This window comes from Calypte anna, chromosome 2 (assembly GCF_003957555.1).
Source record: "Calypte anna isolate BGI_N300 chromosome 2, bCalAnn1_v1.p, whole genome shotgun sequence".
Taxonomy (NCBI): Eukaryota; Metazoa; Chordata; class Aves; order Apodiformes; family Trochilidae; genus Calypte; species Calypte anna.
The window spans coordinates 107,504-134,475 of record NC_044245.1 but is presented as its reverse complement, the minus strand read 5'-3'; the positions used below and the strand labels follow the sequence as shown (position 1 = coordinate 134,475).

The following is a 26,972-nucleotide window of genomic DNA, read 5'->3' as shown; positions in this document are numbered from 1 at the left end:
ACTCCAAGATTTTGCTGCTGTTGGGCTACTGGCAGCTCAGAGCCCATTGTTTTGTATGTGATGATTGGATTGTTTTTTCCCATGTAATTCACTTCAATATGTATTGAAATACATTTTCATCTTCGTTTTAAGCGTTCACTGTGTCTCAGAATCCTTTTGCAGTTCTTTGAAGCTGTCCTTCATCCTTGCCAGCTTGAATAACTTAGCATTACCAACAAATTTTTCACTTCTTTGCCTTTTTTCTCTCTTTTTTTACTTTTCTTTTACAAGTTGCCTATGAATATGCTGAAAAGCATGAGTCCCAGCAGAACTCTGCACATGCCTTCCTTTCATTTTCAGAATCAATTACTGATACCTTGGTTCTATCCTTTAAACAATTATTTACCCATAATGGATGCCTTTTGGTTTCCTTAAGAGACTTTGTAGATGGACTTGGCTTTCAAAAGACTTCTGTGTATCATTATTCTTACTCACTCACTGGTTTAAATGCCTATACATTGTGTCTGTATTTGCCTGTACTTTCACATATGCATAGGCATATAGTAAACATCTTTATAAGTCTTAGATTGAAGCTAAGCTCTCCAAGCTCTCCATTTTAAATTGCATTTTACAGATGGTAATTATTTTACTGTTGCTTTTCCTTGATGACTGTAAACTTCTAGGATTTAGAATTGAGCTTGCTGTATGTCTTGTACAGCATCAAGCTTCTGATTTGACCTAAAGTATCTCTCCAGAGTGCGCTGAAGTAAACATAAATGTCAGGACTTTAGAATGCCTACAGGGCCTTCTGACACAAGACAGAGTGTCTACCACATTCTCTCTCTCTTTTTTTTTTTTTTTTTTTTTTTTTTTTTTTTTTTTTTTTTTTAATTTTAGAGGCTTGATCAGAGACATGACCTTTTCTTAAAGGATTCTTGTTGCTTTATGACCAAATACAGTGCTCTCCAGTGTAGGTGGAGAGGGCTCTTAATGGAAGTGTTTTATCAGTGTTTTCATGGTTCACCTTTGCTTGTTATAGTCTGTGTACTGACCAAAGCAGCCTGTTAGGGCAAAATCTGAAGCACTGTAGATGTGAGCTTGCCCATAGCTTTGATTAGCATGTGAACTACACTGGTTTGGACTGTGTGTAGCTGCCGTGGAGCTTTTTCTTCTATCTGAAGGCAGAGTTTTCTTCTCTAAGCTGGCCTGGATATGTTACTGACCACTGAGTGTCGCCAAGATTAGTGCTTTTCATCCCTGATTCTTGTCTACTGAATTCCTCTTTACAATGTCCAGGAAATACCAGTCCATGTACCAAGCTCTTGTTGCTGCTTAGTGTTTACCAAGATGGTCAAAATTGTGAACTTGCTGGAACTAGTGTCTAATTATGTACCAATGTCTATGCAGCTGAAGAAGCAGGGACCAAACTGGCTCTTCTTTCTGTTTCAATTCTTCTCTAGCGACCTGGGATGCCATCAGGAGCTCGAATGCCCCATCAGGGGGCTCCCATGGGTCCCCCAGGTGCCCCATATGTTGGAAGCCCCTCAGTGAGACCTGGGATGCCTCAGACAGTGATGGAAACCACAAGAAAACGTACGGCACCGCAGCAGGTCCAGCAGCAGCAGGTCCAGCAGCAAGTGCAACAGCAGCAGCAAGCCACACAGAACCGAACTAGGAGGTGAGTGTTCCAAAAAGAACAACAGTTTGAGGAAGGAAAAAATTATACCTTACTAGCTATAGGTAAGACTTTTAACATAAAATTAGGCAGAATAGAAGATTTGCAAATTGTTGGTTTCTTAAGGCAGGAAAAACATTGGCCAGTTTTACTCTTTGTGAATGGTCTTGAACAAACTGATCTCTACTAACGTCTTGTTCGCAGTTATAATGCTTTTACCTCTCAGGTTTATTGGGCTATAACTCTGTCTGTTATATTTAACCTTTAAAGTTAGTGAACAGTTATTTTCTAATATAATGTCATTATTGTATTACTCATTATCCGTTCTGTATAGTTTCTGACTGGCTAACAAAATGGTTTGTAAACAAGACAAGTGGGAAAATTTTTTTGCTGGTCACATGAATACTTTTACTACGGTCACTAAGGAGAGTGGTCATAAAACTTGAAATTGTTGCAGGCATTCCTACATATAAAATAAAGAAATAGGCAAAGCAAATAATTTCACAGAATTAGAGGGCAATTTTTAAAGGGAACCTTCTTTTTAAAATATGCCTGCTTTGTACAGTGCTGGATACTTTCTCTCCTGAGTAACAGTTCACTAATTTTGTTTTGCAACTTATTTGACCTCAGAAGTCTTGAGTTCTAGGTGTGAGCCAGTTCCTGATAAATATGTAGGGTGCAGTCATCTAGATGGTCTGCCTTTTGCAGAATCCTTATAGGTGTATATACAGATTCAGGCAGTGCCCTATGATGTCATCATATCTAGTTGTACTTGACTCTCTAGGCTCAGTGCTTCAGGAGCGCTGCTCTGTCCAGGTTACATACCTTGGATCAGCAAGCCAGACTTAGGATGCTTGTATCTGGGATGCATCTGGAAAGGACACCAGTCCTGAGCATACTAATGCATTATGATTGAATAAGACTGAATACAGAAGTGTGTGAGTGTAGCATGTGAGCACAAGCATGTGGGTCACGGAGGCCTTGCCCAGCAGTAACTGAAATGTACATTCCACATCACCTGCCCAGCAGTAACTGAAATGTACATTCCACATCACCTCCCCAGAGGAACTCCAGGAACTGCACAAAATAGGGCCTAGCCTTCAAATATACAGGGTAGATAAACCTGAAAAATTGCCACTCCTGGATAATTAGGGTAAATTTTAGACTGGTTTCCAGAGATCACATAAAAGAATATTTTCTAAAAGTTGATGACCTGTCTCACAGAAGAAAGCAGTTCCCACTCCCCAGTTCTTCACTTAAGTGCTTCTAATTTGGAACCCAGTGCTAATTTCTACTCTAGAGTCCAGCTCACACCAGGGCTTCCTCAGGAGAGTTTCTGTTTGTTCTGCCATGCTTTCCCTCCAGATAATGTGTTGTATGTTCACCCTTGTTCATTTCCACCTCCCTGTTTCCCTTTGGGATATTTCTGGTTTTTTTTCTGGCAAACTTTTCTGGCATCTTGGGTCCAACTCCGAGAGTCATCAGGTCCTGTGTTTTATGTCACAAATGGGCCAAGAAGGTGTAGTCATCCTTTCTTGGCAGGTTTGTTTGAGACAAAAGTATAATTTCTGTAATACTCTTAGAGAACTGTTGAGACCCAAGTTGTTAGGGCTTGGTTTGTTACTTGCATTTTAACTGCAAGCCTATGGGGTTGTTGCAAATGCATGCGTATCCCATTCCCCTTTGGGAGTACACTGCTTGCTCAGGCATTATTTCCAGACTGAGAAGTGTTTCAGTGCAGATTTGATTTTATGAGCTGTGGAAGGTATTGGAAGTTCATGCCATTTGACATTCTGTTACCGCAGTGCTTTTAAAAAGGGACCATGTTCACCTATGAAGTTGGGTGTGACTGTGTGGATGAATTTTCTGCCCCCAGAGAAGGCTGTAATTTTCACCTCTGAGCACAGATAGTTACTCAGGATTGGCCTTTATGGGGATGGGGAAGAATCTAAGGATCTGGTATTTCAGGACAGGCTTACTAGCAAATGTAGGAAAGGAGCGCGCTACACTGATGTGTGTGGAAATAGCTTTTATGTGGACATAGCTGATGATGGAGTTCCTGTGTGAAAACAGTAAGGAGAGGCATCCTTGTGACACAGCAGAGCAGAAGCATGCAGTTGGCTTGCTCCCATTTGTCTGTCACAGATGGAGTGATTCGACTGCTGCTTTAGATAAAGGCCTTGCAAATTATAGGGGTGAAGAATAATGCCTGGATTCCCTCTTGGCCCTACTAGAGAAAGCTAGATGACAGGTTTGATGGGCACAAACGGTTCTTAGAATCTGGAGAATATTCCTGACAGTACAATATCTTAGGTACGTACACATTTGTGTTTATATAATGAACGCAGCTGACATAGTTGTGTTTCTAAAAGCATAGGTAGGTAAATGTGCTTATATGTAGGTATGGAAGCATTAGGTATATACACAGCAGGCACACGTATCTTCCCACGTGTGTGTTCATTAAGATGAATGTCATGGGGAATGTCAGCCCACTTACCTTTATAGCCACTTATGCGAATGCATTACTGCAAAACAAGTGTGTATAGTAGGGCGGGGTGTGTTTATATGTGTGTTTCCATACATCACATGAAATACACATGTATATATATTTTCACCAGCATTCAGTTTTGGGCATGAATGAATGCATGTCATCTGCTTGAACAAGGTCATGTTCTGTGTACTGGCACTGAACCACTGAGATGTGCATGTACAAAGGTGTGTCTGTGCACACTTGAGACCTGCTCCCTCTCCTCCTACATGCATTTTCTGTCTCTGTAGCCAGCATGTGCACCTGCACTTGCATACATTGCTGCCTTGCACCACAGAAGATGCTGTGATCAAAGAATTTGCACACTTCTTTCCAAGAAGCGTAACAGACAGCCCTGATTTGTTCTTAGCTAACTGCCTCCCCAGGCTGCTGAGAGAAGGGGTCCTAGGGCCTGGGCATGGGTGAGACTCTTTTGCTGATGCATGCACAGCTGTGCACCAGCATGTGGAGATGTCAGGATAATTTAGCAGGTGGCCTCGTTACTCCTAGATCTGTCACCATGGTAACGTGTTTTTTTCTTTAAAAAATGTACAGTGCCAAGAGGAGGAAGATGGCTGACAAAATTCTCCCTCAGAGGGTGAGTCGCTTTCATTTCCTATTCCCTTCACAATCAGTCCAGCATCTTAGTGTAATTAGAGGGATTTTAGAAAATACTTTCACTTTTTGTTTAAAAATCTAATTAAAAAGTAAGTCAGCAGTGGGTGAAAGTCTGGAGCACCAGGCTGGGGCTGGGGCTGGGGGCTGGGAGCGTGGAACAGCCCGGCCTGTCTCCTCCTGCGCTGGGTTAGCCGAGCCAGCACTGCCACTTGCTGGATGGACAGTGGTGCTGGGCTGCGGCGTGCGCGGCTCGACTCTGGGCCCTCTGCGTCTTAAGGATGTTTTTTTATCAATTTTTGAGGCTGGCCAAAAGCTGGTTCAGAGCCCAGCTATGCCTGTAGGAGGTGGGCTCGTCGGGTGTCACAGGCCTAGTACAGCTGCCAGATTGTAAATTTTGTAGCTGTGTCCTAGTAGGACTAAAGGGAAACTATAAAGAGCACAGTTCAACGGGCCTGCATTGCCCAGGGAGTTGAATTCTCTTACCCCAGGGTGAATGTCTAGCCTTTGGTGTCTGTCTATGCTTGATACTCAATGCTTAAATCTTCTGCTTCCTTTTTAAACATTGGAATTTTCTTCTGCTCCCCTTCTCTTTCATTATTCCCAGACTTTTTCTTTCCTATGCCCTCTTCATTGCAGCTCCCCCAAAACCTATTTGATCCCAACAGGCAAGCTTCCTTACTCTTCAAAACACACACCCCTGTCACATACTTGTCCCATACTTGTCTTTAGCTTCTGCTGTTTTTTCTGGGTTCAAAACCCCTTTGACAGGTGTGTAGATCTCCATATCCTTTTCAAGTCTACCTTGCCACTAGTAGTGGAAATCCAAACTTGCTGGCAGCCTCCACCTTGTTTTCTGTGACATTCCACAGGCCCTAGTGCCAGCACCTGAGAAGGTGATCCCACTTTGGTACTCCTGATGTCATATAAACACTTCTTTTCTTGTAATTCCTGCCACCCTCTGTATGCACAGCCTCTCATAGGTTGGCCATTCGTTCAATTGTGCTGCTATCTTGCATGGACTAAGCTACCATTAAATCCAGACCTTTGAACTACTTGAAGCTTCCATGTTGTTTGTGTTAAAGCCTCATTCCTGCTCTGCCTGGAGTTTGTAATTCCTTGGAGCAAAAGCTATGTTTCTTGTGATGTCAGTTCTGTCTGTTCTACACAAATTGTTTTCACTGAGAATTATACATCCTGTATAGTGAGACTATTGCTTTAAATACATGTCCATTCAAGGCTTTTTTGGTTGTTGGGTTTTTTTTGTGTGTTGTTGTTTTGTTTACTTTTTTTTTTTACTTTTTTTTTCCTTACGTCTTTACAAGATAAAAAGGTCTCAGAACAGAGGTACCCAAACTTTTTTGGTAACAGAAGACTTTTGGGTCTGTTATTGCATTCATGATTCTTTAACAGGTAGAGCCTTACTCAAGTATGTCAAAAAGCTATACAGATGCAAACACCTTTCAGATCTATGCTGTCACCAAGTCTTCCTGCCTTTCATTATCTTTGTTACTGTCAGCCAATAACTTTCACTGATGGAGTGCTAAGGTGACACATACGGCTAAAGTTCTGTCTGCAGCTGAAGCCCTGGTATGAATGCTAGGACATTATGTCTCAAGGTGCTTCATTAAGCTTCAGTGGCTGTATCAGAACCTTCTTCTGCACACCATGCATGGGATGGGAAAATGCTGCATGCATCCATGCCCTGTCAACTGGAGGATCTGCACTGGTGGCTGTGGGATGCATGAAAACCTTCCAGCTTTCCAGAGGTCCTTCTGGAGTGGTTTCCATCCAGCTAGCATCTGTTACCCACAGACTTTTTGCAGACTCTTGCTTGTATGTGAAAGGGAGAGGGGAAGATATTAAATATATTTTACTCTTGAAAACCGTCTTATGTACTGGTAGATGGAGGTGGGTTCTCAGTGTTGCTGTGACAGTGAGTCAAGCACATGGCACAGATAAACTGTGGCACAGAGGCTCTCTGATCAAGGATGTGATGTGACACTGGAGCATATTCCCATTTAGGCAGGGCTACTCAGCTGTTACAGCCCAGCTATTTGAGAAGGATTTAGTTTTCTGTTGATACAATCATATGAGAAAGCTCAGCCTAGCAGACTCTTACAAATAGGAAGATAGGAATATTGAGCTGCATGGGACCTCCTGGGAATATCTGTCCTGGTTCCCCCTTGTCATGGAGGCCACAACACAGTTGCTGCATGAAGATTAGTTTCTTTCCTTGCTTATGAGAGCCTTTCGATCCAGCAGCTTTATTTTCTATTTTCTTTTTGCATGGTTCAGCAAGGCAAGGGTGTTGAGTTTGCTAAGAGGAACTCTCCACAATTCCAGTCCTAATACCCTCATCGTATCTATTCCAGCTTAAATTCACCTGTTTTCAACCTCTCAGGAGACCAGAACTATACATAGTGTTACAGATTACCAGTATTCCCTCTTCTTGAATGTCACACATTTTTATCTCTACTGGATATAGCTGCTGATGCAGATTTGTATCACATTTTATTTTTTACAGCCTTACCACACTGATAGAGCATATAGTAATTCAATGATTGACTGATAGTCACAAGTATTTCTCTTGTTTACAACTGAAGAATTACCATGTTAGAGCAGGAATTATGGGTATAGATTCTAAGGAACATGATTCTGTTCCTTGTAATGCTATATTTTATGCTGTTCCTGTTATACAGTTCTCAGCTTCCTTACATTTTCTGTACTCTCTCCTGCGTTGTATTGACAGTTCCACCCAAGTTTGCCATTAAGTTTTGTTAGTATACTTTTTCTTCCTGTGCTAGAGCTATTAATGAGAATATCTACATAAAATCAGTTCCAAAAATGGTCCATGATATACTTGCTGCTTAGTATGTTTTACCAATGCCAGTTCTTTACCACATATTGTTTTTGTCTTTTTTAGTCTTAAGCAGTGACTTATGACTATATGTCACATGCTTTGCTTAAATGCAAGTCAACTGGATCTACTGCATATCTTTGATCTGAAATGCAATTTTAATGGCAAGAAAGGCTTGATTAAGCCCAGGCTGACTGACTGTAATGTAACAAGGCTTAGAATTTTCTATAGTGTTTTCAACACTAACTCTAGTTTCTGTACAGCAGGCTGGATCTCTCTCCTCTGGATCCTTCCCAAGTCCTCAGGTCACTGAAACCCTCATTCAACTTCGGAAAAGCTCATAGGTATCTTCATTCGTAACTGAGGACCTAGGTCTCTGGAGCTGATGTGGCCTTTGTGACCCAGGTCTAGAAGTTGTGCCACATTTTCAGCCTCAGGTCACAGTCTGTCTGTAGAAAAACATGATTGCACATCTGATTGCTCCTCTTCTTTCTCTGTGTCTTGTCTCCTCATTGCCTCTGGACAGTGTCTTATTTACTCTTAGTTCTGGGTCATTATGTTTTTTCCCAGGCACCATGACCATTTTTCACAGTTCTGTTCCTTCAGTTTCCTTGCCTACCTCTTCTGATGCAGGAATCTCAGCTGAAGCCATCCTGCCTCCCTAGGTGGAGTCTGTTTGCTTTTCCCATTTTCACTTGATAAGTGGAGCGCAGCTTCAGAACTACAAACCTCTCCTTCAGTAGCATGCTGCTCTCAGTATTGCCTACTGCTCTTGTTGCTGGGCTCCAGGTTCCCATGAGGACCTTGCTGAGCTGTGCTGGTGGTTTTTTGTACAGCTGTTCTCTCCTTTTCATCCTTTCTTCTTCTCTGTTGTGGAATGCTCAGTCAAAATACTGAGATAGAGGTAATAGCCTAGCCTAATTATAAGGAAGTTGTCAACTCTCTATTTATTAGTATCTGATTTTTTTTTTTTTTTTTTTTTTTTTTAAGAAAACTGCCAAAACTCTTTTGTTTGTCCTGCTCAGGTAGTGAAGAATGCCGATGCAATTGTTATTTCCTACCTGAAATGGATCAAATTGTATTTATAATTTTTTTCTGGGACCTTTTATGATGGCCAGCTTTGGCCTGGAAAGAAATTTTGATCTGAAGGGCACATTCTCTGTATCTGGTTTGGGTTTTTTTGGGTTTTTTAAACTATCTCTAAGCAAAATATAAGTTATAAAAGCAACAGCATGGTGGCTGTCTGCTACAGGCAATCTGCCTGATCAAGGAGACAAAGCCTTTCTTAGACATCTAAGAAGACCCATGGTTGCAGGCCCCCATGCTCGTGTGGGAACTTTAACCACCCTGACATCCAATTTGAAGGCAGGAGCACTGGGCACAAGCACTTCAGGAGATTCCTGCACTGGACTGATGACAGGTTTTTGGCATAGATGGTGAACAAGAGGAGGTGCTCTGCTGGATCTGTTACTCTCAAAGGGAAGAACTGTTTGATGATGTGAAGGTTAAGGGCAGCCCAGGCTGCAGCAACCATGAGATGGCTGAGTTGGTCATCCTGAGCAAGCAAGACCTGGGTTTCAGGGGAGCAGGTTTTGGGTTGTTGGAAGGATTGTTGTTTGGCTGTCTGGAAGGATCCCATGGGTCAGTGAGGATCTCTGGAAGACAAAAGGGCTCAGGGAAGCTGGCTGAACTTGAAGAACAACCTCTTCAAAGCAAAGGGAAATGATCAGGCTGATGTGCATAAAGGTGGGCAGGTGTGGCAGAAGGCCAGCAGGGTTAGGCAGAGAATTCCTGACTGGCCTCAAGTGCAAAGAGAGAATGCAAAGATGTGTCAGCAGGGATGATCAGCCCAACAGGAATGGGACAATGGTGTCCAAGCAGGATAGAATGACATAAGGAGAGTCAAAACTCAACTGGAATTGAACCTAGCAGAAGATGTGATGGGCCCCAAGAAAGCCTTCTGCAAGTGGATCAGCAGCAGAAGCAAGGCTAAGGAACACCTGGGTTGCTCATATTGCTCATGTCAAAAGTCATGACAAAGGCCAAGGCACTAGATGCTGTCTTTGCACCATTTCTCCTGGTAAATCCTGTCATCAGGCCTCCCAGGTCCCTCAGCCTACATCAGATTAGGGGAGCCTGGCTGTTAAAGGGGACCTTGACAGGCTGCAGAAACAGGACAGAAGTTCAGCTCTGTGAAGTTCAACATATGCTCCTGGGATAGAATGACACCTTGCAGTGGTACAGGTGGACATCAACTGAGTAGCAAGCAGTTTTGCAGGAGAGGACGTGGGGTTCCTCACAAACAGCAAGCAGAGAATGAATCTGTGAGGTAAGCCAGCCATGACAGAGGTTAGCTGCAAAATGGGCAGTCTTAGCGTAAGTGTTGCCACCAAGTCAAGGAAAGAAGTAAGGAAGGAATCTGCTCCTTGCTACGCCACACCTGTGAAACTGCACCTGGACTTCTGGGCATGGGACCAGAAAGACGTGATCTACTGGAGTGAGGCCTGCAGAGGACCACCAGCATATATGGGGGCTAAAGCATGTGCCTGCCAAGAGAACCTGCAAGAACTGGGTTTGTCCAGCCTTAAGAAGGGCAAAGGAGGATTACACTTTTGAGTGCAACTGCTGTATGGGATAGTGAGGGAAAGACAGAAAAAAAATGACATGGAGGTTCCCAACAGTAGAATTAGAGGGAACAGAAACCCACTGCAATGTGGGCAATTGAACTGGCTTAGTAAAGTTATGATTGTACCAAAACATCAGAAGAGGCATCCAAAACATGCTTTGGGAGATATTCATTGATTGGAGATATTTACAATCCAACTGGACAGGGTCCTGAGCAACCTGTTGTAAACTGAACATGTTTCATACAGCAGTTCATATTCACATCTTCCAAAGGTCCTTCTGATCCAAATAATCTTGTGATTACTGAGGCTTAAACAGTTTCTAGCCAAGTCTTGGTTTTGCCTGAAATTCAAATAATCCTTGACAGCTTTGAAGACTGTTCATCAACATAGCCCCACAACCCTGTAAGTTCTAATGCGTTGTTCCTAGGATGTGCGTGACTTTGGTGTCTGTCTTTTGTTGGAAGGAATGGTGGTTGGTGCTTCTGATACTCCTTGATTGGCAAAGAAATATTGGCTGCCTCAACACTGAAGGCTTGTGGGCACCAAGGAAGGCTGGGCTGCATATGGATTTTTTATGGTAGCCAGCAGTAGTCCTATCAGGGCTCCACTTGAAGGGACCCAAATTCTTTCAGAATTCCATATCCCACAGTATAAAAATTATGGCATAATGAATTCTAGTCTTGTCAGCAGGACAGATTTCATACATACAGTGGTGCTGGAAGTCAGCAAGGTTCACATATGTGCATTCTTTAGATTTCTTAGTTTCCACACCTCACCTAGGGACGACAATGAAAACCCAAACAGCCCCCTTTAGAAAACTGCTTGTGCCACAAATGCATGTCCCAGATTCTGTGTTTCCTGATGGCAGAAGTAGCAGAAATTATAACTATAATTTATTTTTCACAGGGAGGAATGAATAGCTGACCTGTCTGTAACAGGAGGGTATTGGGAGCCTGTGTTTTGTCATCTGTTTCTGTAGTGTTCAGAGTGTGGGAGATGGTTCTGTTCTTTGCAGAAATGGGACATCTCACTTCTGTTTCTCCTTATGTCTCTGATCTGGAACATGCCAGTGGCAATGATGCAACTCAAGAAAACCTTTATCTTCAGCTTAAGCTCAGGCTTTCCATCACTGGTACTAATTTTTTTCTGTCATTTCCTTTCAGTATACTGTCCTTTATGGTCAGCATATCTGTATATCAACTCCTAGTAGCTCTACTGAGAGGGCAATTTAATTTCAGTAGCATGGCAAGTCTTCTTATATAATACTTTGAAAAGAAAGACCGCACATACTTGGTCTGGGAGAAGAAAAAAAGTACTAACTTATTTTTAGTGCCGTGCAACTAGACATTCTGAAGTTTGACCCTATGGTGAGAACTTACTGCTACCTTGTTGGGGTTTTTTTGTTTAACTTCTACAATACAGGCCTGAAGCTTTCTTGTAAGAGCACATATAGTTATAGTCACTGATGATGAAATATTCCCTGCAGTTGTCTTCAGGTTTTTCAGTGTTTGGCTATGCTCGCTGCTAAGAATTTTTACCTTCTTTCTAATGTGAACTTCAGCATTTTCAAGTTTATCGTGTTTTCACTTTGACAGGCAGAGAACATTTTTTTCTTTTTATGTAGGTAGATATATACTCATAAGCAAAGCTAAATGAATCAGCTTAGTGGAGCCTCGTATTACAGAGGATGTTTTCTTGTCTGTTAATCATCTCAAAAGCTTTTCTCAGAATTTTCCTAAGTTTGTCAGTAGATTTCTTCATCTGTGACTCTAGTGTGTTCTTTCATTGATTATGCTCCTACCAAGCATGGCAGTAATTGTAAAATCCTCAGTCTTGCTCTGTGTCTTCCTGCTCACATGTTCAAGAGCTGTGCTGGCCTCTCAGGCTACAGCAGTGTTGTGGGCTATTGTTTCTACACTTACAATTACCTAAATCCTTTAAAAATTTCCCTGGGAAGCAGTAAGAGTCCCCGTGCTGTAGCTGCTTCCTACGTTCTTTGCTATTAGGTTTTTTGGTTGTACAAATATCTTAGTAGTTTGTATTATTTTCTTTCTCTCAGGTCACCCTGGTGTGGATCCATATCCCTGTCCTCCTCTTCTGATTTCCTGATCGTGTTCATTACATTCAGATTAAATTATAAAAGCCCCATACCCCTTGCTATTTTTTGTACCTTGCATCTTTGTCTATTTGTTGCAGATGACTTAATTAATACTGAGTTGTGGTCATTTTCATCAGTAGCCACGGTTGCATTAGTGCCCACCAGTATGATTACTGTCTTGATGTGGTTCCCTTGTGTTAGTTGAGTGTTGCAGCTCATTTGCTACCACAGTCAGCAAACTTAGAAGTGCCTTACAGTCTCTTCAGGTTGTGATTAACTACAAGTTTCCAGCTCTTAATGCATTTAATGTCACTTTTTGTCTTTTCTGGATCGTTTTAATAGAAATGCCAAGTCAAAGCTGTTGAAAGATCTGAGGTTTCATATGGCACTTGGCAGTGATGAAAATGAAATTTTTGTCTTCCTGCTTTTTTTTTCTTTCTTTCCTGAACAACACATGGGCAGTATTTTACTTTTATGTGGGCCACTGTGAATTCCTCAAAAAGTTACTGCAAAGGTTTGTGTCCCTGAGGACCACCTGAAAACCTAAAATACCAGTTTTCCTTTTTCCATTATTTCTGACATCTTTGTGGAATGGACAGGACATAGTTTTCTTGCAGAAGTGATACAGCTAGGTCTCTTGATATTTAGAGGAATAAATTTGGAATTCATTATGCATTTTAATACTCAGAAGTAGTAATTAGCATGGAAAGGACACATTAGATTGGTTTTGACATGGTATTTATCTTCCTATATAGCCTTGGAGACCAAAGCAGGGTTTTCTCTGGTGTTCTTGTGAGAGTTTAGTCTAAATTTAAATGTTCGTGACTGTGTATTTCATAACTAAGAAGTGTTCAGGACATTCTGCTTAAAACATTGTAGAGAAACCAGAGTAAAACTCTCTAAATCTTGCTTGTATCTTTTAGCTGCATGTGACAGGCGTGGAAACAGGCTTATCTGTCCTGGTTCCACCCTTCTTTATTTTAGATCAAAATAAGACTTCGGGTTTCTTCCCATAACTCTGTGACTATAAGTAGATAAGTATTTTCTCCCATTAAACTGTTTTTTCCTTTCTAGTAATTGGAAATAAGATACCCAGAACATTGTAACATTCAAAATTAATTTACAAATGCACCATTCTCCAACACAGTTGCATTATTAGTTGCATTATTATGGTTATGGTTATGATGGAGTTTGGGCTGAGGGAGAGCTGGGACTAGGAGTTAATGAAAAAAGAGAAAAAAAGGGTCTTTAATTACAACACATTTTTTTGAGGGTTGGGAAGTGAAGTTTTGGGGTTCTGCCTCTGTGCTAAGGGTTACTGGATTAGTTTACGCTCTGCTGCAGATGCAGAGAAGGAGGAGGCAAGAATTGATTTTTGCTGCTTAAACGTGATTTTTTTTATGTTCTCCTCCCTGCCTGACGGCTGCCAGTCCAGTTAGGGTTCACTCCCCAGCCCTTCCTTTTCTTGGTCACAGGAGAAGAGAAATTCAGAGCTAGGGAATCTCTCTTCATCTCTGGAAGACTTTTCTCTCTAGGTGAGGAAGGATCTTTTAGTTCCTGCCAGGGCTTGATCTCTCTGTGAAGTTTTACATTATTTGAGGAGACCATTGTGCCTCGACCTAAATGAAGACATCTGAGTACTTTGAAGCTTCACAGACCCATTCTAAAAATTAAATCTTGTTCAACAAGACTGTCTTTTCTGAGGACATCATGGCATTTTCTGATCATACAAAATGTGTTGATAGTATTAGACTTTTTCAAGCCATTTGATCTGTTATTTATGACATCTCAATAAAAAATATTACAGTATATTGAAGCTTATTGATTACCTTAAATTGAAAAGTCCTTCACTGTCAATTTGGAGACATAATAGTGAGTGGATCATTTCTAGTGGAATGAGAAAGATCTTGACCCAGTGCAGTGTAATTTTTAAAAATTCTTTTTCTTTGGTTTCACTGTCATGCATAATACAAGAAATTTGATGATAAAATTTACAGGTTTTTTTAAGATTAATGAAACAGTAAATAAACACAGGGAGAAGGACAGTTATTGCTAGAAAGCATCATTACAATTGCCCAATAGAGTAGTTGTAAACAAAATTAGTTTTTCTGTAAATAAGGGAACGTCTCTAACCCAGGAATCTGGTAGTACAAGAGTCTGTCTTGGAAAGCAGTGATTCCAACGTGCTTGAAGCAGTTGGAGTTGGCAGAGCTCAAGCAATGGTTTGTACTTAGTTCTGCCTCTCTCATACTTTCTTACACAATATTTGTTAAGATCAGGTGGAGCTAGTACCTGTCCCATAGGGCATGTATAGGATAGGCCAGACAGCCTCAGTGCGTTTTTTTAGTACTGCGTTCAGCAGAGACACAGGTGTTACAGTACTCCTGTTTCCATCTGCTTGCAGTGTTCCTCAGAGTTTTTGTTTCACCAGAACAACAGTCACCTCTTTCCTGCTTCATAGGTAACATCCATCCTTTTCTTTCAGGTAACTAAATTATCATACAGTTGTGCCCTGTAGGTGCTTTTTCTGAAGACTGACACTTCTGTTCCAAACCATTGCTTAATGGTAAGATAAATGTTGCTTTCAGCTGCAAATATTGAAGCAGAAAGAAGTCAGACATGTTGTCGAGCTTTATTAGTTTGACTTTGTACCACCAAAAACCCACAGCTGATTTTGATCAGTGTTTTGAGCAGAATCTGCTATGTTCGGGTCTGAAACAGTAGCCTCAAATGTGAAGGAAGGCCACCTTTTCCAGGATTGTTCTTCTCCAGTCATGTTATTGGCCAAACAAAACCTTACCTGTCCCACTGCCTTAGATACTTAATCTGTTACAGTACTAATGTTAACTTACTTTAATTGAGGATTTCAAAAGATGGATTATCCCTGGTTTTTTTTTTCCTTCCTGGTGGTTAGTGCCAGGTCTGGAGAGAGGGAAGGACAATGATGAGCGGTAGGTCTGAATTTGTTGTTTTCGGATGTGTTATGGTTAGTTAGCTGGTGTTCTGGAAGAGTGATGGTCATTACTGGGGCCTTCATCTAGCTGTATAAAAAAAAGGTTGCTCAAGTAGCCCAGCTTTATAGAGAGCTCCTATTGCTGTGTGGCTGCTCCATTCTAATTTTTCTTTCTATGTTAATGTCTTCTGTAGTTTTTGATTTTGTGATATCCTTTTGTGATATCCTAAGTATATTTGTGAATATACTTAGAGGGTATTAGGTAGACGAGCAATTCTATTGGTTCCTTTGGAACACTTGTGAGAAGAACTTAAAGTCTCATTTGCATATGCACTTATAATTTAAATATTTACTTGTACATTTTACTGCAACTCATGTAGCACATGTAACATGTATTTGCAGTTGCATAGAATAAAATAAAACCAGTGATTTAGACCCTCTGACATACAGGCTGAAAGTGACCTCATAGTCCTCAAACACACAAAGGATTCACTGAATTTCAGGCAAAACCAAGACTTGGGTAGACAACTGTTTAAGCCCCAATAATGACAAAATTATTTGGATCAGAAGGACCTTTGAAAGCTGTGAACTTAAACTGCTGTATGAAGGAGGTTCAGATTACAGCCGGTTGTTCAGGACCCTGTCCAGTTGGATTGTGAATACCGCCAACCATTGATGGGCATCCCACAGCCTCTGCCAATGTTTTGGTACCATTGTGGCTTTTTTTAAAAAAAGAAAAAAAAAGAAGAAAAAAGGTTCCTTATACTGAGTCAGTTGCCCATGTTGCAGTGAGCTTCTATTGCCTCCTCCTATTGCTGGGTACCTGTGTCAAGAAATTGCCATCAGTCCATTGCAGGAATCCCCTGCAGTGCTTGTGCCCAGTGCTCCTTCCCTCAAACTGGATGTCAGGGTGGTTAAAGTTCCTTCATGAGCATGAGGGCCTGCAACCACGGGGCTTCCTCCCAGTGTCTACAAAAGGCTTTGTGTCCTTCTTATAATTTTTCCATTTTTTTGTCACCATCGATTAAAGAGGGAATGGAAGTTAAAGATTAGAACTTATAATTTAATAATAATTTTTTCTTACTTTTTTTTTTTTTCATTTGTCAACATTTCAGTTTTCTCACTAGGGAAAAATTAACCCTAGCCTGTAGAAGGACACTTTTCATACTAATAGTAATCTATTCCAGTTATCCATATAATTCTGAAGTAAGGTTTTACCACACATGCTTCAAAACCTCAGATGATGAGATGCTGTCCTTAAGTAGTTTTTTGGAATTTTCTTGAAATAGATAGGTAAAGGCCAGAATGGAGAATTCAGGTCTTGAAATACTCTTTTAAATAGTTAAAACTTTTGTAGAAGAATTCTTTTCTTCTTCTTTAGAAGAAGAGAGGAGACTTGCATGGAGCTGTGAACTTTTCAGTTAGTGCACAGCCTGCACAGATCCTTATCACAGGAACACTGGGGTAGCTGGTGTTCAGTTTCCTATGAAGAAAACTGAAAAATTAATTAAATATTACTGTCTGGAGTACAAGAATACCTTGGAGTGTAAGAATACCTTCATCTTTTTGAGGTAAGATGTACCAGAAACAAGGAAAATTCTTTGTTTTGATGTCGTAGCCTTTAATTTTTCTCTCACTCTTGAAGGGAAATTAGGAAAGAATGTGAAATTGGAACATTATCGTGCCTCCAAAAGATTATTCCAATAGCAGGGTGAGAAAGCAAAAGACTGTCAGAGCAGCCAAAACTGGCCTGACTGGACTATTGATCTAGCCCAGTATCCTACCTGCACTGGGATCAAACTCATACCTAGAGAAGAGTAAAAACACAGGCAAGTACAGTTCTCCCAAATGCTCTCCCAGCCCACAGTTGTTGACAGTTCAAGGAATTACATGAAGTGTTATTTTTGTTGGCTCATTTTAAAGTGTCAGTGCTTTATTAGCATCTTAAAATGTTTTAGATCCAGTTTCGTTATAAGAATGGAATAGAAAAGAGCTACAATGTGGAATAGAAATATACTGATCTTTTTACAAACTTTAGTAGAAATTTAATTAGATTCTGGGTGCAGTACCCCTGCAAACCGTCTGGAAAGGTTGTAGCCCAGCTCTGTGTGTGCTTTATCTGGAGGGCTGCAGAGGCCCTTTCCCTGCTTCATCAGATCCTGAGAGTTCAAGAACTGACTGTGCAGGAACTGGGAGTTCAAGGACTGAAACTAGGTTCTGGGTCCAGAATTTTTAATTGACTGCACTACACCATGGTTAATTTCCTCTGTGTGGAAGGAACTGAGATACGTCTTTTTCTGTGTGGGACAGGATAAAAGGATTGGGGTATTTTGTTGAGTTCAAAGCTTTGTATTTACCATGGGGAGGAAGTCTTGCCCAGCTGTCTTTATTCTGCAAGCTGTCTGGCAATTCCTTGATGTTTCCAGGGTAATGCTTGCTCATCATGCTTTGTTCTAAAAACCATTCAGGTTCTTTTACTAATCTGCTGATAGTAAGACTTCGTGAAAGATAAATATAAAGTTAAATATATAGTGGTTCAGCTAAAGATGAGCAGTTTCTGGCTTCATGGTTTCTGCTTCTCCAGAGTGTCAGTCCAGCAGGCATTCTAGAATTGCAAAACAAACAGATAAATAATATTGAAAGAGACACCTACTTGATAGTCCTGATCAATCTAAATACAGAAGGGAGGAATTATTATGTGCTTCTTCATCCTGGAAAATAAAAATATGAAGAAAGGGATGGCAAAAAATCTGTGAAATGTGTAAGCAGAATGTAGAATGTGCACAGGGAATGCCTGCCCACTGCTACTCCAGCTGTGCAAGGAGATGGCATTAGACGAAGATAACAGATGTCAGATAGAAAATGAGGAGGAGATAACTTCTTCACTCACTGTCTGTTGAGGCTCTAGGAGGCTGTGCCTCAAGCAGTTGTAGGTGCTAAAGGGCAACAACTTTCCAAATGCTGTCAGAGACACAGGGTTATGACAGATGGAGTGTTGGGGTGACCTCATGCAATAGTTCTGATGTCCTTACAGAACATGGGGAGCAGTTTTATATGTCACCTGTCACATAGGTGTTTGTGTCTTACACCAAACTAAAACTGTAGACTTCTGATTCTAAAGCATAACTGGAATACCAATTAGCTTTTAATTCCTACAGCAGTCTTAACAGTTAAATACTGTAGTTATAGAGGTGAAAGAGTGAGTATCATAGAGATAGACCAGGCAGTCCAGTAGATTTATTACAAACACTTAGAGTTCCTTTCTTTTAGACCTTGTTTGCATGGGTTATTCCCAGTTCAGAACTCATGAAAGGGTATACTTGCCCATTTCTAAGCTCAGATTGTTAGTTCTTGCTATACAACTTCATGTCACCTGTGCTAACTTCTGTGGAAAAGGGAAAATAAAAAGGGAGTTTATTAATAAAGCTAATGTTGTGTAGCTAATGTTTTAAAATACTAATGTAGTTTAGCTAATGTAATAAAACATGAATAAAAGTTGGCAAGATCGTAAATAGACACTTCATAGTTGGGTTAAAACTTTGATATGAAGGTCGATTTCACCTCAGCCAAGATGTGTTGACAAAAGTTGGCTTTATTAATAGCAGTTTTTATTTCTAGTGGGTAATGTTTGTAAAATACCAACATTAACATAAAGCTTTAGGTTTAGTCTACAGCACTTTTTTGTTTTTAACAGGCCAAATTCAGTCTTCTGTGCATTGGTGAGAACAGTGGCTCCCAGGCTGCTTGTAGATATGGGTTAGGGTTAAAAAAAAAACAAACAAAACCCAAAGCAGCCATGATTCAAGTTTTGTGGCTTTGTGGATCCAGCTGGGGGCTTTTTTCAGCCATATGCTTGGGCCACGACACTGAGACCTGTCCTGCTAGTTGGGAACTTCTGACTTGAGTTAACTCAGAATCATAGAATGGTTTGGGTTGGAAGGGACCTTAGAGATCATCAAGATTCAGCCCCCTTTAATGAGACACATCGGACTAGAATAGGTTGCACAAGGCTTCATCCGTCCTGGCCTTGAACACTTCCAGGAGTGGGGCATCAATAACCTCCCTAGGCAACCAAGGGAGCACATCTGTCTTCAGGCTGTGAAGGTGTCAGCATCGCTGCTCTGCCACATAGTTGATTCTTGCTTCCAGTGTTTGGATATTCCTTGCTTCCTTCCCAGATCCGGGAGCTGGTTCCTGAGTCTCAGGCCTACATGGATCTGTTGGCCTTTGAACGCAAGCTAGACCAGACCATCATGCGGAAGCGCGTGGACATTCAGGAAGCCCTGAAGAGGCCAATGAAGGTACGTTGTGAACAGTTTGTGGGTTGAGCTGGGGGTCTGGGAGAGAATAATCCTTGTATGAATGGTCTTTCCAGTAAAAGTCCTGTGAACAGAGATATTCTGAAACAGGTCAAACGAAGCTCCTAAAAATAGGCAGCTGGGGAGCAGTGTGCATGGAGAAAGTTGCGTGGATACTACCAGCTATAGCTTCTGAAAGCGTTGAGTAATGGGGAATAATACTTTCTGGATGAGTAAACCCTGGTTTTGCAACTTTGAATTAGAATGGTTAAAAAGAAGAAAATAAGAGATCAGAGGAGTGTGCTGAAGAGGTGTATTAAGTTCCCGATTAGATTTTAGTCAAAAGTTAAACTTGTGGAATAAAAGAACATAGATGGGAAAAATTACTTAGAGAAAAATTGTCAAAGGTCTGACAAAAATATTTGCATTTCCATAGTCTGTAGAAGGATAATTCATGTAGGAAAATAGATTACATTTTCTGCATTTTTTATTAGATGTAGTCCAGCGCTTCATTGTTCATGTTCATATCCTACTGAAATGCTCCTGTCCCAGCTTTTCTTAGGCCATTCAACTAAATCATGTGAAAGTTTAGTTAGGAGGAAACTGTGGAAGTCCTCTGCTTCAACCTCCTGCTCAAAACAGGATTGTGAAGGCCTTGTTCAGTTTTTGAACTCTCAGAGGATGGAGGTTTCACAGTCTCTGCAGGCAGTCTGTTCCTATGTTTGGCCACTCCCACTGTGAGAAATTTCTTTCCATGTCTTATGTAAGGTCTTAACTCTCATACTCATTCATCCAGTAAATCCTCTAGTATGAAGTTATGTAGCTGTGTGTCTACTGTGAAGGAAAGCAGTCCTTCTTGTCTGTACCTCAGTAATAGGTATCAACCCAACTGAGATCGAGATTCTGTTCTGTTTGTCACTCAGCAGTTATCTGATGAGGAAGGCTGCAACCTCTGACGTTTTTTAAATTGATATATTTGAAACAAAAAAAATAAGAAAAAGGAAAAGGAAAAATTAACATACCTATTTTACAGATAGGAAAACTAAGTGTGGGTGGTTTAAATCACAGGTTTGTAGTCAAAAGGTGTTGTGTATGCAGTAGATTGGACTCTCAGAAGGAATAGTTTGACATAGCTTCTTACTGTAAAAGAACATCATTATGTTAATCTAGCCAGGAACTGGGCCATGTTTGAAAGTAATGGAAGACTCAGGCTTACATTTATCGATCTGATGCAAGATCAATAAGATGCTGATTCTGTGGCAAACTCTCACTAGGAAGTGGACAAGGACATGAGATTCCAGCTCAAAGCTTGACAGTGGAGATATTCAGGGCCTGTAAGTCTGAAGAGTGTAGGAGGCACCACACTCTACGTAAACTGCAGGCAGAAAATTCTGTTTCCATCTAGGGGTCAGCAAACACATTTTAAATATCAGTTCCTTGGCTAGTTAACATCCATCAAAAGAATGATCAAGCATATATTTTTCAAATTCATGTCTAGACTTAGCATGTAGCAAATGAAATTCAAGACCTGTCAAAATAGAACTAAGCCTAGATAAATCTGGGTTGTTCTGATGTGAAGTATTTTCATTTTATTGTAGTTGAAACATTGATAAAAGCAATAAAAGTTATCTCTGCATTTCCAACTCTTATCAAAGTTCTTTTAATTTTGGAGTATTTGCCTTAAAGTAGTGGTTCACAAACTGGGACTGTAATCCTGGGAAAGAATTAAATCTGTCTGAGGGATGTGGTGATAGGCAGGGAACATGCAGAACTGCTTAGATCAATCAGCTGTAATTGCAGCTATTATACTGGGCACAGGGATTGGGTTACAGCTGGAAAGAGTCTTTGGGAGCCATGAGTTTATGGTCTGGTGTTGCTCAGACTTTGCTTTTCTGTCTGAAGAATTTTGTATTCTGGAGAAATTTTAGAGGGAAATTTTTCAAACACTTTCAGTTGAAGACAGTGCATAAACTGTGCTGGGCATATTGATCCTACTTGAACCTTCTGTGAACAGCTGCAGTATTGCAACAGATGCCAGCAGTGGGACTGCTCAGAAAGGGAGGAGACCTTGAGGTTGTGAGGTTGGTTGGAGGCCTTCACCACCTGCCCTCTACACTTCAAGGTCTATGGCACATGGGCAGTCTACAACCTCCTTTCCTGTGATTGTAATGTTGGTCTTGGTGCTGGCTAGGATTAATTGGAATAATTTATGTTGTAAAGTAATTGCCAATTGATTTGAAACACCATTAAATGTGGGGTTTATTATTTTGGTAATAACAATCCTATACTTACTGTTATGCAACTGAGAGAAGAAATCACAAGACAGGTCTGTAACTAGAATTCCTTGTAGCAACAGAGAAGTTCTAGTGTTGCTGCAGAAGATCCTGCTGCCATCTCATCTTGTCAAAGCTGGAATACAGTGTCAGCAGTGCTCACAGTGAGCAGCTCCTCAGACTAGAATGATCATGTGAAAGAAGTGCTTGAACAACCTAGGGAAAAGAAGATACACCTTGTAAATATCACTTGGCTTTTATATATGATCACTAAAAAAATTGGAAGGGACTGGGAGTGGCTGCCTTTTTGATAGAGAGGAAGAAAAGTATAGACCTTTAGGCTGAAGGACAATGTCAACACAAGAATAAATGGTGAAAAGGTGACTGAATAAATGTTAGGCTTGAAATTAGAAAGAGCTTGTAATTGTCATAGAAGCAAAATTCCTCCAAATCAAGAAGGAAAACAAATACTTTATTTTTTTTAAATTGTATCTTCATGAGTTCTGAAAAGCATTACGTGAAACAGACCTGTCTCTGCCAGCCCAGTGACCCTACACCCCATTGGTGTGCTCCATCAAACACTACAGAGGTTTTAATAAGATCTTTTAAAGCTCTCTAGGGGAAATGTCTGCAGAAGGCATTTAAAGTAGAAATACGTTGAAGGCAAAACAGAATTTATGGCAATTGAAATGTAAACAAAGCAACTTATCAAGGGAATTTTATTAAGAATTTTCTCATCTTTAATCATCAACCAGAAAATTCACAAAATAAAAAAAAAGCCAAACAGCTTAGTTTTCCTAGTGTAATGAGACCAGTTCATCAGCAGATTCATCCTCTGATTAGTATGTGGTCACACACTGGGAGACTTGTCCTTAATCTTTCCATGTCTGTTGATCTGTGTTCTCCCAGTCCTTGAGGATCACCTCAGAAGTAGTGGGCTTTTGGTGAATTCCCCTTCTTTTGGACACCCCTGAACTTTACTCTAGGAGTTCTCAGGTTGTCTTCTCTATACAGATCTGGGGGTTCTGACACATTACTGAGAGGACTGAGTTGCCAAAGGTACCACACCAACATGGGTTAGTGCATTCCTGGTTGGCTTGTTCCCTGGATAATTACCTGCTGTGAAAGACTGACACATGCTTGGGCAAAACGTCCCTCAGCCTCAACACAAACAGACAATCTTAACCCATCATAAACTAGCATTAGTGTTGGATGAGAATGTGGTTGTATCTTGTGTAATCACCCTCTCTCTCCCACATGCAGTGGCAAGAGGAATCGTGAGGCTGGTTTGGATCACTGTCCATAGTAATAGTGGTCAGTAACAGGATCACAGATGGGTTGAGGTTGGAAGGGACCTCTGCAGATAATCTTGTCCAACCCCCTGCTCAGTCTAGGCCACCTACAGCTAGTTATCCAGCTCCACATCCAGATGGCTTTTGAACATCTCCAAGGTGGGAGACTACATGGCCTCTCAAGATAATATGTTCCAGTGCTAAATAATTCTTAGGAGGATACAAAAAATCTTCCAGCAGTAGGTAACAGTTCCACCTCAATTCCAGAAATGAGAGATCAGTTCACATTAAGACACAGAAAAGTTTGACATCTTTTAAAATCCTTCACACTTTTATATGACTGGACATTCCTGGGACCTGTACATAATACAGTGACTCCAGACCCTTCCGGGTTTGTTTGCTTTCTTCTGTTGTCTTTTAGTTTTGGTGTGGGTTTTTTTGTTTATTTGTTTTTTGTTTTTTGGGTTTTTTTTAAGAGCCTTTGGCTTTGGTCTGACAGATGGAATTTCAAGAATAGACCAGTTGAGACTGATGAATGTGTATATTTTTGACCATTAGAGCAAGATATCATTCGTGTTATAGATATTTTGTTATGTCAAGTCTTTAGGTCCGCACTAGATGTCTTTTAAGAAGACCTGCCCTGTTTTGTGAATGATTAGAGACTGTGTTGTACAGGAAATCAAAATGGACAATAAAGTTTCTTCTGGCTTAAAAACCTACAAGTTTAAAATTTACCTTCTTTGACATTGAATTCCTTAGGTTAATCATGATTCATTATGTTTTGTGGAGCATACATGAGATACTTCCATTGTTCAGGTTTGAATTTATTTTCTTATGACATAATTTATATGTTCTTCTTGTGTTGTGAGATAAGGAAAACATGAACATCTAATCTCCTGCCTTATATCAGCCCATATTTCAGGCTCTTTAGTGTTATCTTTTCTTAAGTAAAAAACTGAGTCCTTTTAGTCACTGAAGAGAAAGAATTTTTCAGTGCACCTAGCTATTCTTATCCCCCATCAGTAGAGATTCTCTTCCTGAGACAGTATAATTAAATAGCAATCTGCAGTAACTGATTTTGTGGACTACCGGGCATGCTGTTCTGCATTTTAATCCCCTATAATATTTGTTCAACTTTTTTGAAGACTTTTTTGTTGCTGAATTTTTAATAGAACTCTCTACAGGTGTTTTTCACATGTTGGTACAATTTTGAACTCAGTAAATACTGTATAGTTCCTTTTAGTCTTCATGATACCTGCATAGTCTATCAACTCACTCATTTTCCTGCTTTGGGTTCTCCATTTTTAAGTTCTTGTCCATTTTTGTTGTCATGAGTTGCTTAATGAATTTTGTTCCTTCTACAAATTTTGAGGTACTTGTTCGCTGCTACTCTGGGTAGAAGATACCTCTGTATTCCAGTCCTGATGTGAACACTCGCTGTTCTATTTGATTCAGTCACACGTAAACACTTGTTATTAGTGGTAATTGTTCCTTTTTTGTCCTGATTTCTATTCTCCGTCATCTTCCACTGCTGTTTTTTTTACTTCCTAGAAAGTTTTGTGAGACCATGAAACACTCACTCTACATGCAGGCAGAAGCAGATTTAAATTCTTCCAGTGCTTTATGCATGAGGTTTTTAAGCTGCTCTGAGGTACATAGAAATCCATCCTTAAGGTGTTTGAATTCCCAAGCACAACTCTGGAAGTGTTCTGGAGTTACTGTGTCCTGCCTGAGAGTGCACTGAAGGAAACTTTAACTTCAGCCACCAGTGCAGATTTGTCCTGTGGGCATTATGCAGATCATGATATTTTGAGATGCTTAGCTCCTGATTTCACCTTGTAGGGATGGAAACTGGGGAGGAAAAAAATAAAAGAAAGTGGCACTATAAACGAGAAGTAGTTTTCTGAAGGGTTTCATGGATCTCCAGCATTGTGTCCATTTACTTCAACTTAAAGTTATATTGATTTGTGTGAAGGTGACTGTCACGGTTTAACACTGGCCTGGCAATTAAACTAACAGATGCTCTCTATTAATCCCCCTCCCTGATAAAGACAGGAGAGAGAATAAGGGAGAGAGACTTATGGGTTGGAAACTGAACTACACAGCTTTAATGAAACAGTAATGATAAATAGGAAAAATTACTCAATATCTACAAATACAGAAGAAAACTGATACCATGTTCCTCCCTCCTTCCCACCAATAACTCTCATGTCACCACCAAGGCTGCAGGGCAGCCCTGGGAAAGTCCAGGCTGGACTCCCGGAGTCAGCAGCAGTCAGGAGCTGGAGGCAGGAACACACAGGTTCAGGCTGGCACGGATCAGGTCCACAGGCAGACGAACGGACACAATCCTCCCAGGATGCCGAAGCAAACAGAGACAGGGGAAGCAGGAAGAGAAGGAAGGGGGTTTGACCCTTTTGATCCCTCAAATTTATACTGAGTATAACATGTATGGGATGGAGTGCTCTGTTTGGTCAATTTTGGTCATCTATCTTGTCTGTTCCTCCCCAAAGGAGGGTTTCAGGTGGGACCTCTTGACTCCTTCCGGAGGGTAAAATGCTCCTCAGAGCTGAGCAAGTGTCCTTGGTTCTGCATACAAGTCCCTGGCTGTAACTATACACATTGAGCGTTATCAGTCCTAGAAGCAGACACTGTCTGAGAAACTTGCTGTTAATTTCAGCAAGTGCAGCTACTTACCGGAGACTTAGCTGAAAGCAAAAGTACTAGGCAGAAAATTACCTTTATCCTGGCCCAAACCAGGACAATGACATTGAAGAATTTAGAGAAGAATCTGCAGATTGGCTCCAGCAGTCCTGTAAGACTCCTCTTTAGATCTGTTTCATTCATGAGTTGTCCTGCTGCTTGTGCTGCTGTTGCAGCTGAGACCTTTGCAGTAGTTTATTGCTAACATGACTAATTTTCTGTCACATATGCTTTTTTTTTCCTTCTCTTTTTCTCAAGGAAAAATTGCAAGTGAAATACAGTGGTTTTGGGAAAGGATTTTCTTTTTAACATGACTTCTCGTTCAGGTTCATTTTGCTGAAGGCAAGACAAAGCTGATGTTTAAGATGTGTATCTTAACCTTAGAGTGCAAGCAGATTAAGCATCCATTGATTTCTGGAGGAGAGGTTATTTGACTCACAGTGTTGATCAGGTTTCAGCCAAGTTCTCCCCGGTTTTGAGGTTTTTTTTTGGTTGGTTGGGTTTTTTTGATTGGTTTGGTTTGTTTTTTTTGTGGGTGGTAAAATTTTAGTGTGTCTGAAGGGATGAAATATGATGCTTTCCTGTAGCCCTCAAGATAAAAATTTCTCTTTAGTTTTTGCTCCAGGCAAATCCTGAAAATCCTACCAGAAAAAATAAGGCCATGGGTTTTTGTTGGTTTCTCTTCTGTTGTCTGAGAAGCCACCATACAGAGAGGAGAGTAGATTTTAGATATGTGCTATAATGTGCATTATGAAGAAAACTGCAGGATTTGTTGAAAGGCAGTGGCCTCTTGCCCAGATAATACTGTAGAGTGACCACGTTGCACATAACCGATGTGTCATTTCCTGCATGGGTGAGATGGAATTGCTCAACTGGAGTTGGAGGAACACCTCACTCTCAGAGCCTTCTGGGTATGAACTTGACATTATTGTGGAACTCAGGAGTACAGATAAGCGAACTGAGAGCAATGATTTGGGATGTGTGTCTTCAGCCAAGGAGACCTTTTGGTCTGCATACTGGCCGTAAAGCCCCCGCCAGTGGTTGTTTGGTGCTTGAGCTCAATTTTAAGTAT

General features: G+C 40.8%; 1 protein-coding gene across 7 annotated transcripts in view; it reads left to right on the top strand.

Annotated features, from left to right (window-relative positions):
* The window catches only part of LOC103525556 (SWI/SNF-related matrix-associated actin-dependent regulator of chromatin subfamily D member 3), an 88,931-nt gene that overhangs the window by 42,746 nt on the left and 19,213 nt on the right, over positions 1 to 26,972 (top strand). For all 7 annotated transcript variants that reach the window (XM_030446471.1, XM_030446470.1, XM_030446467.1 and 4 more), the window contains 3 exons: positions 1,440 to 1,657; positions 4,737 to 4,779; positions 19,513 to 19,635. In XM_030446471.1, the coding sequence (XP_030302331.1) occupies positions 1,449 to 1,657; positions 4,737 to 4,779; positions 19,513 to 19,635 (375 nt within the window). In that variant the 5' untranslated portion in view covers positions 1,440 to 1,448. The remainder of the gene's footprint in view (positions 1 to 1,439; positions 1,658 to 4,736; positions 4,780 to 19,512; positions 19,636 to 26,972) is intronic.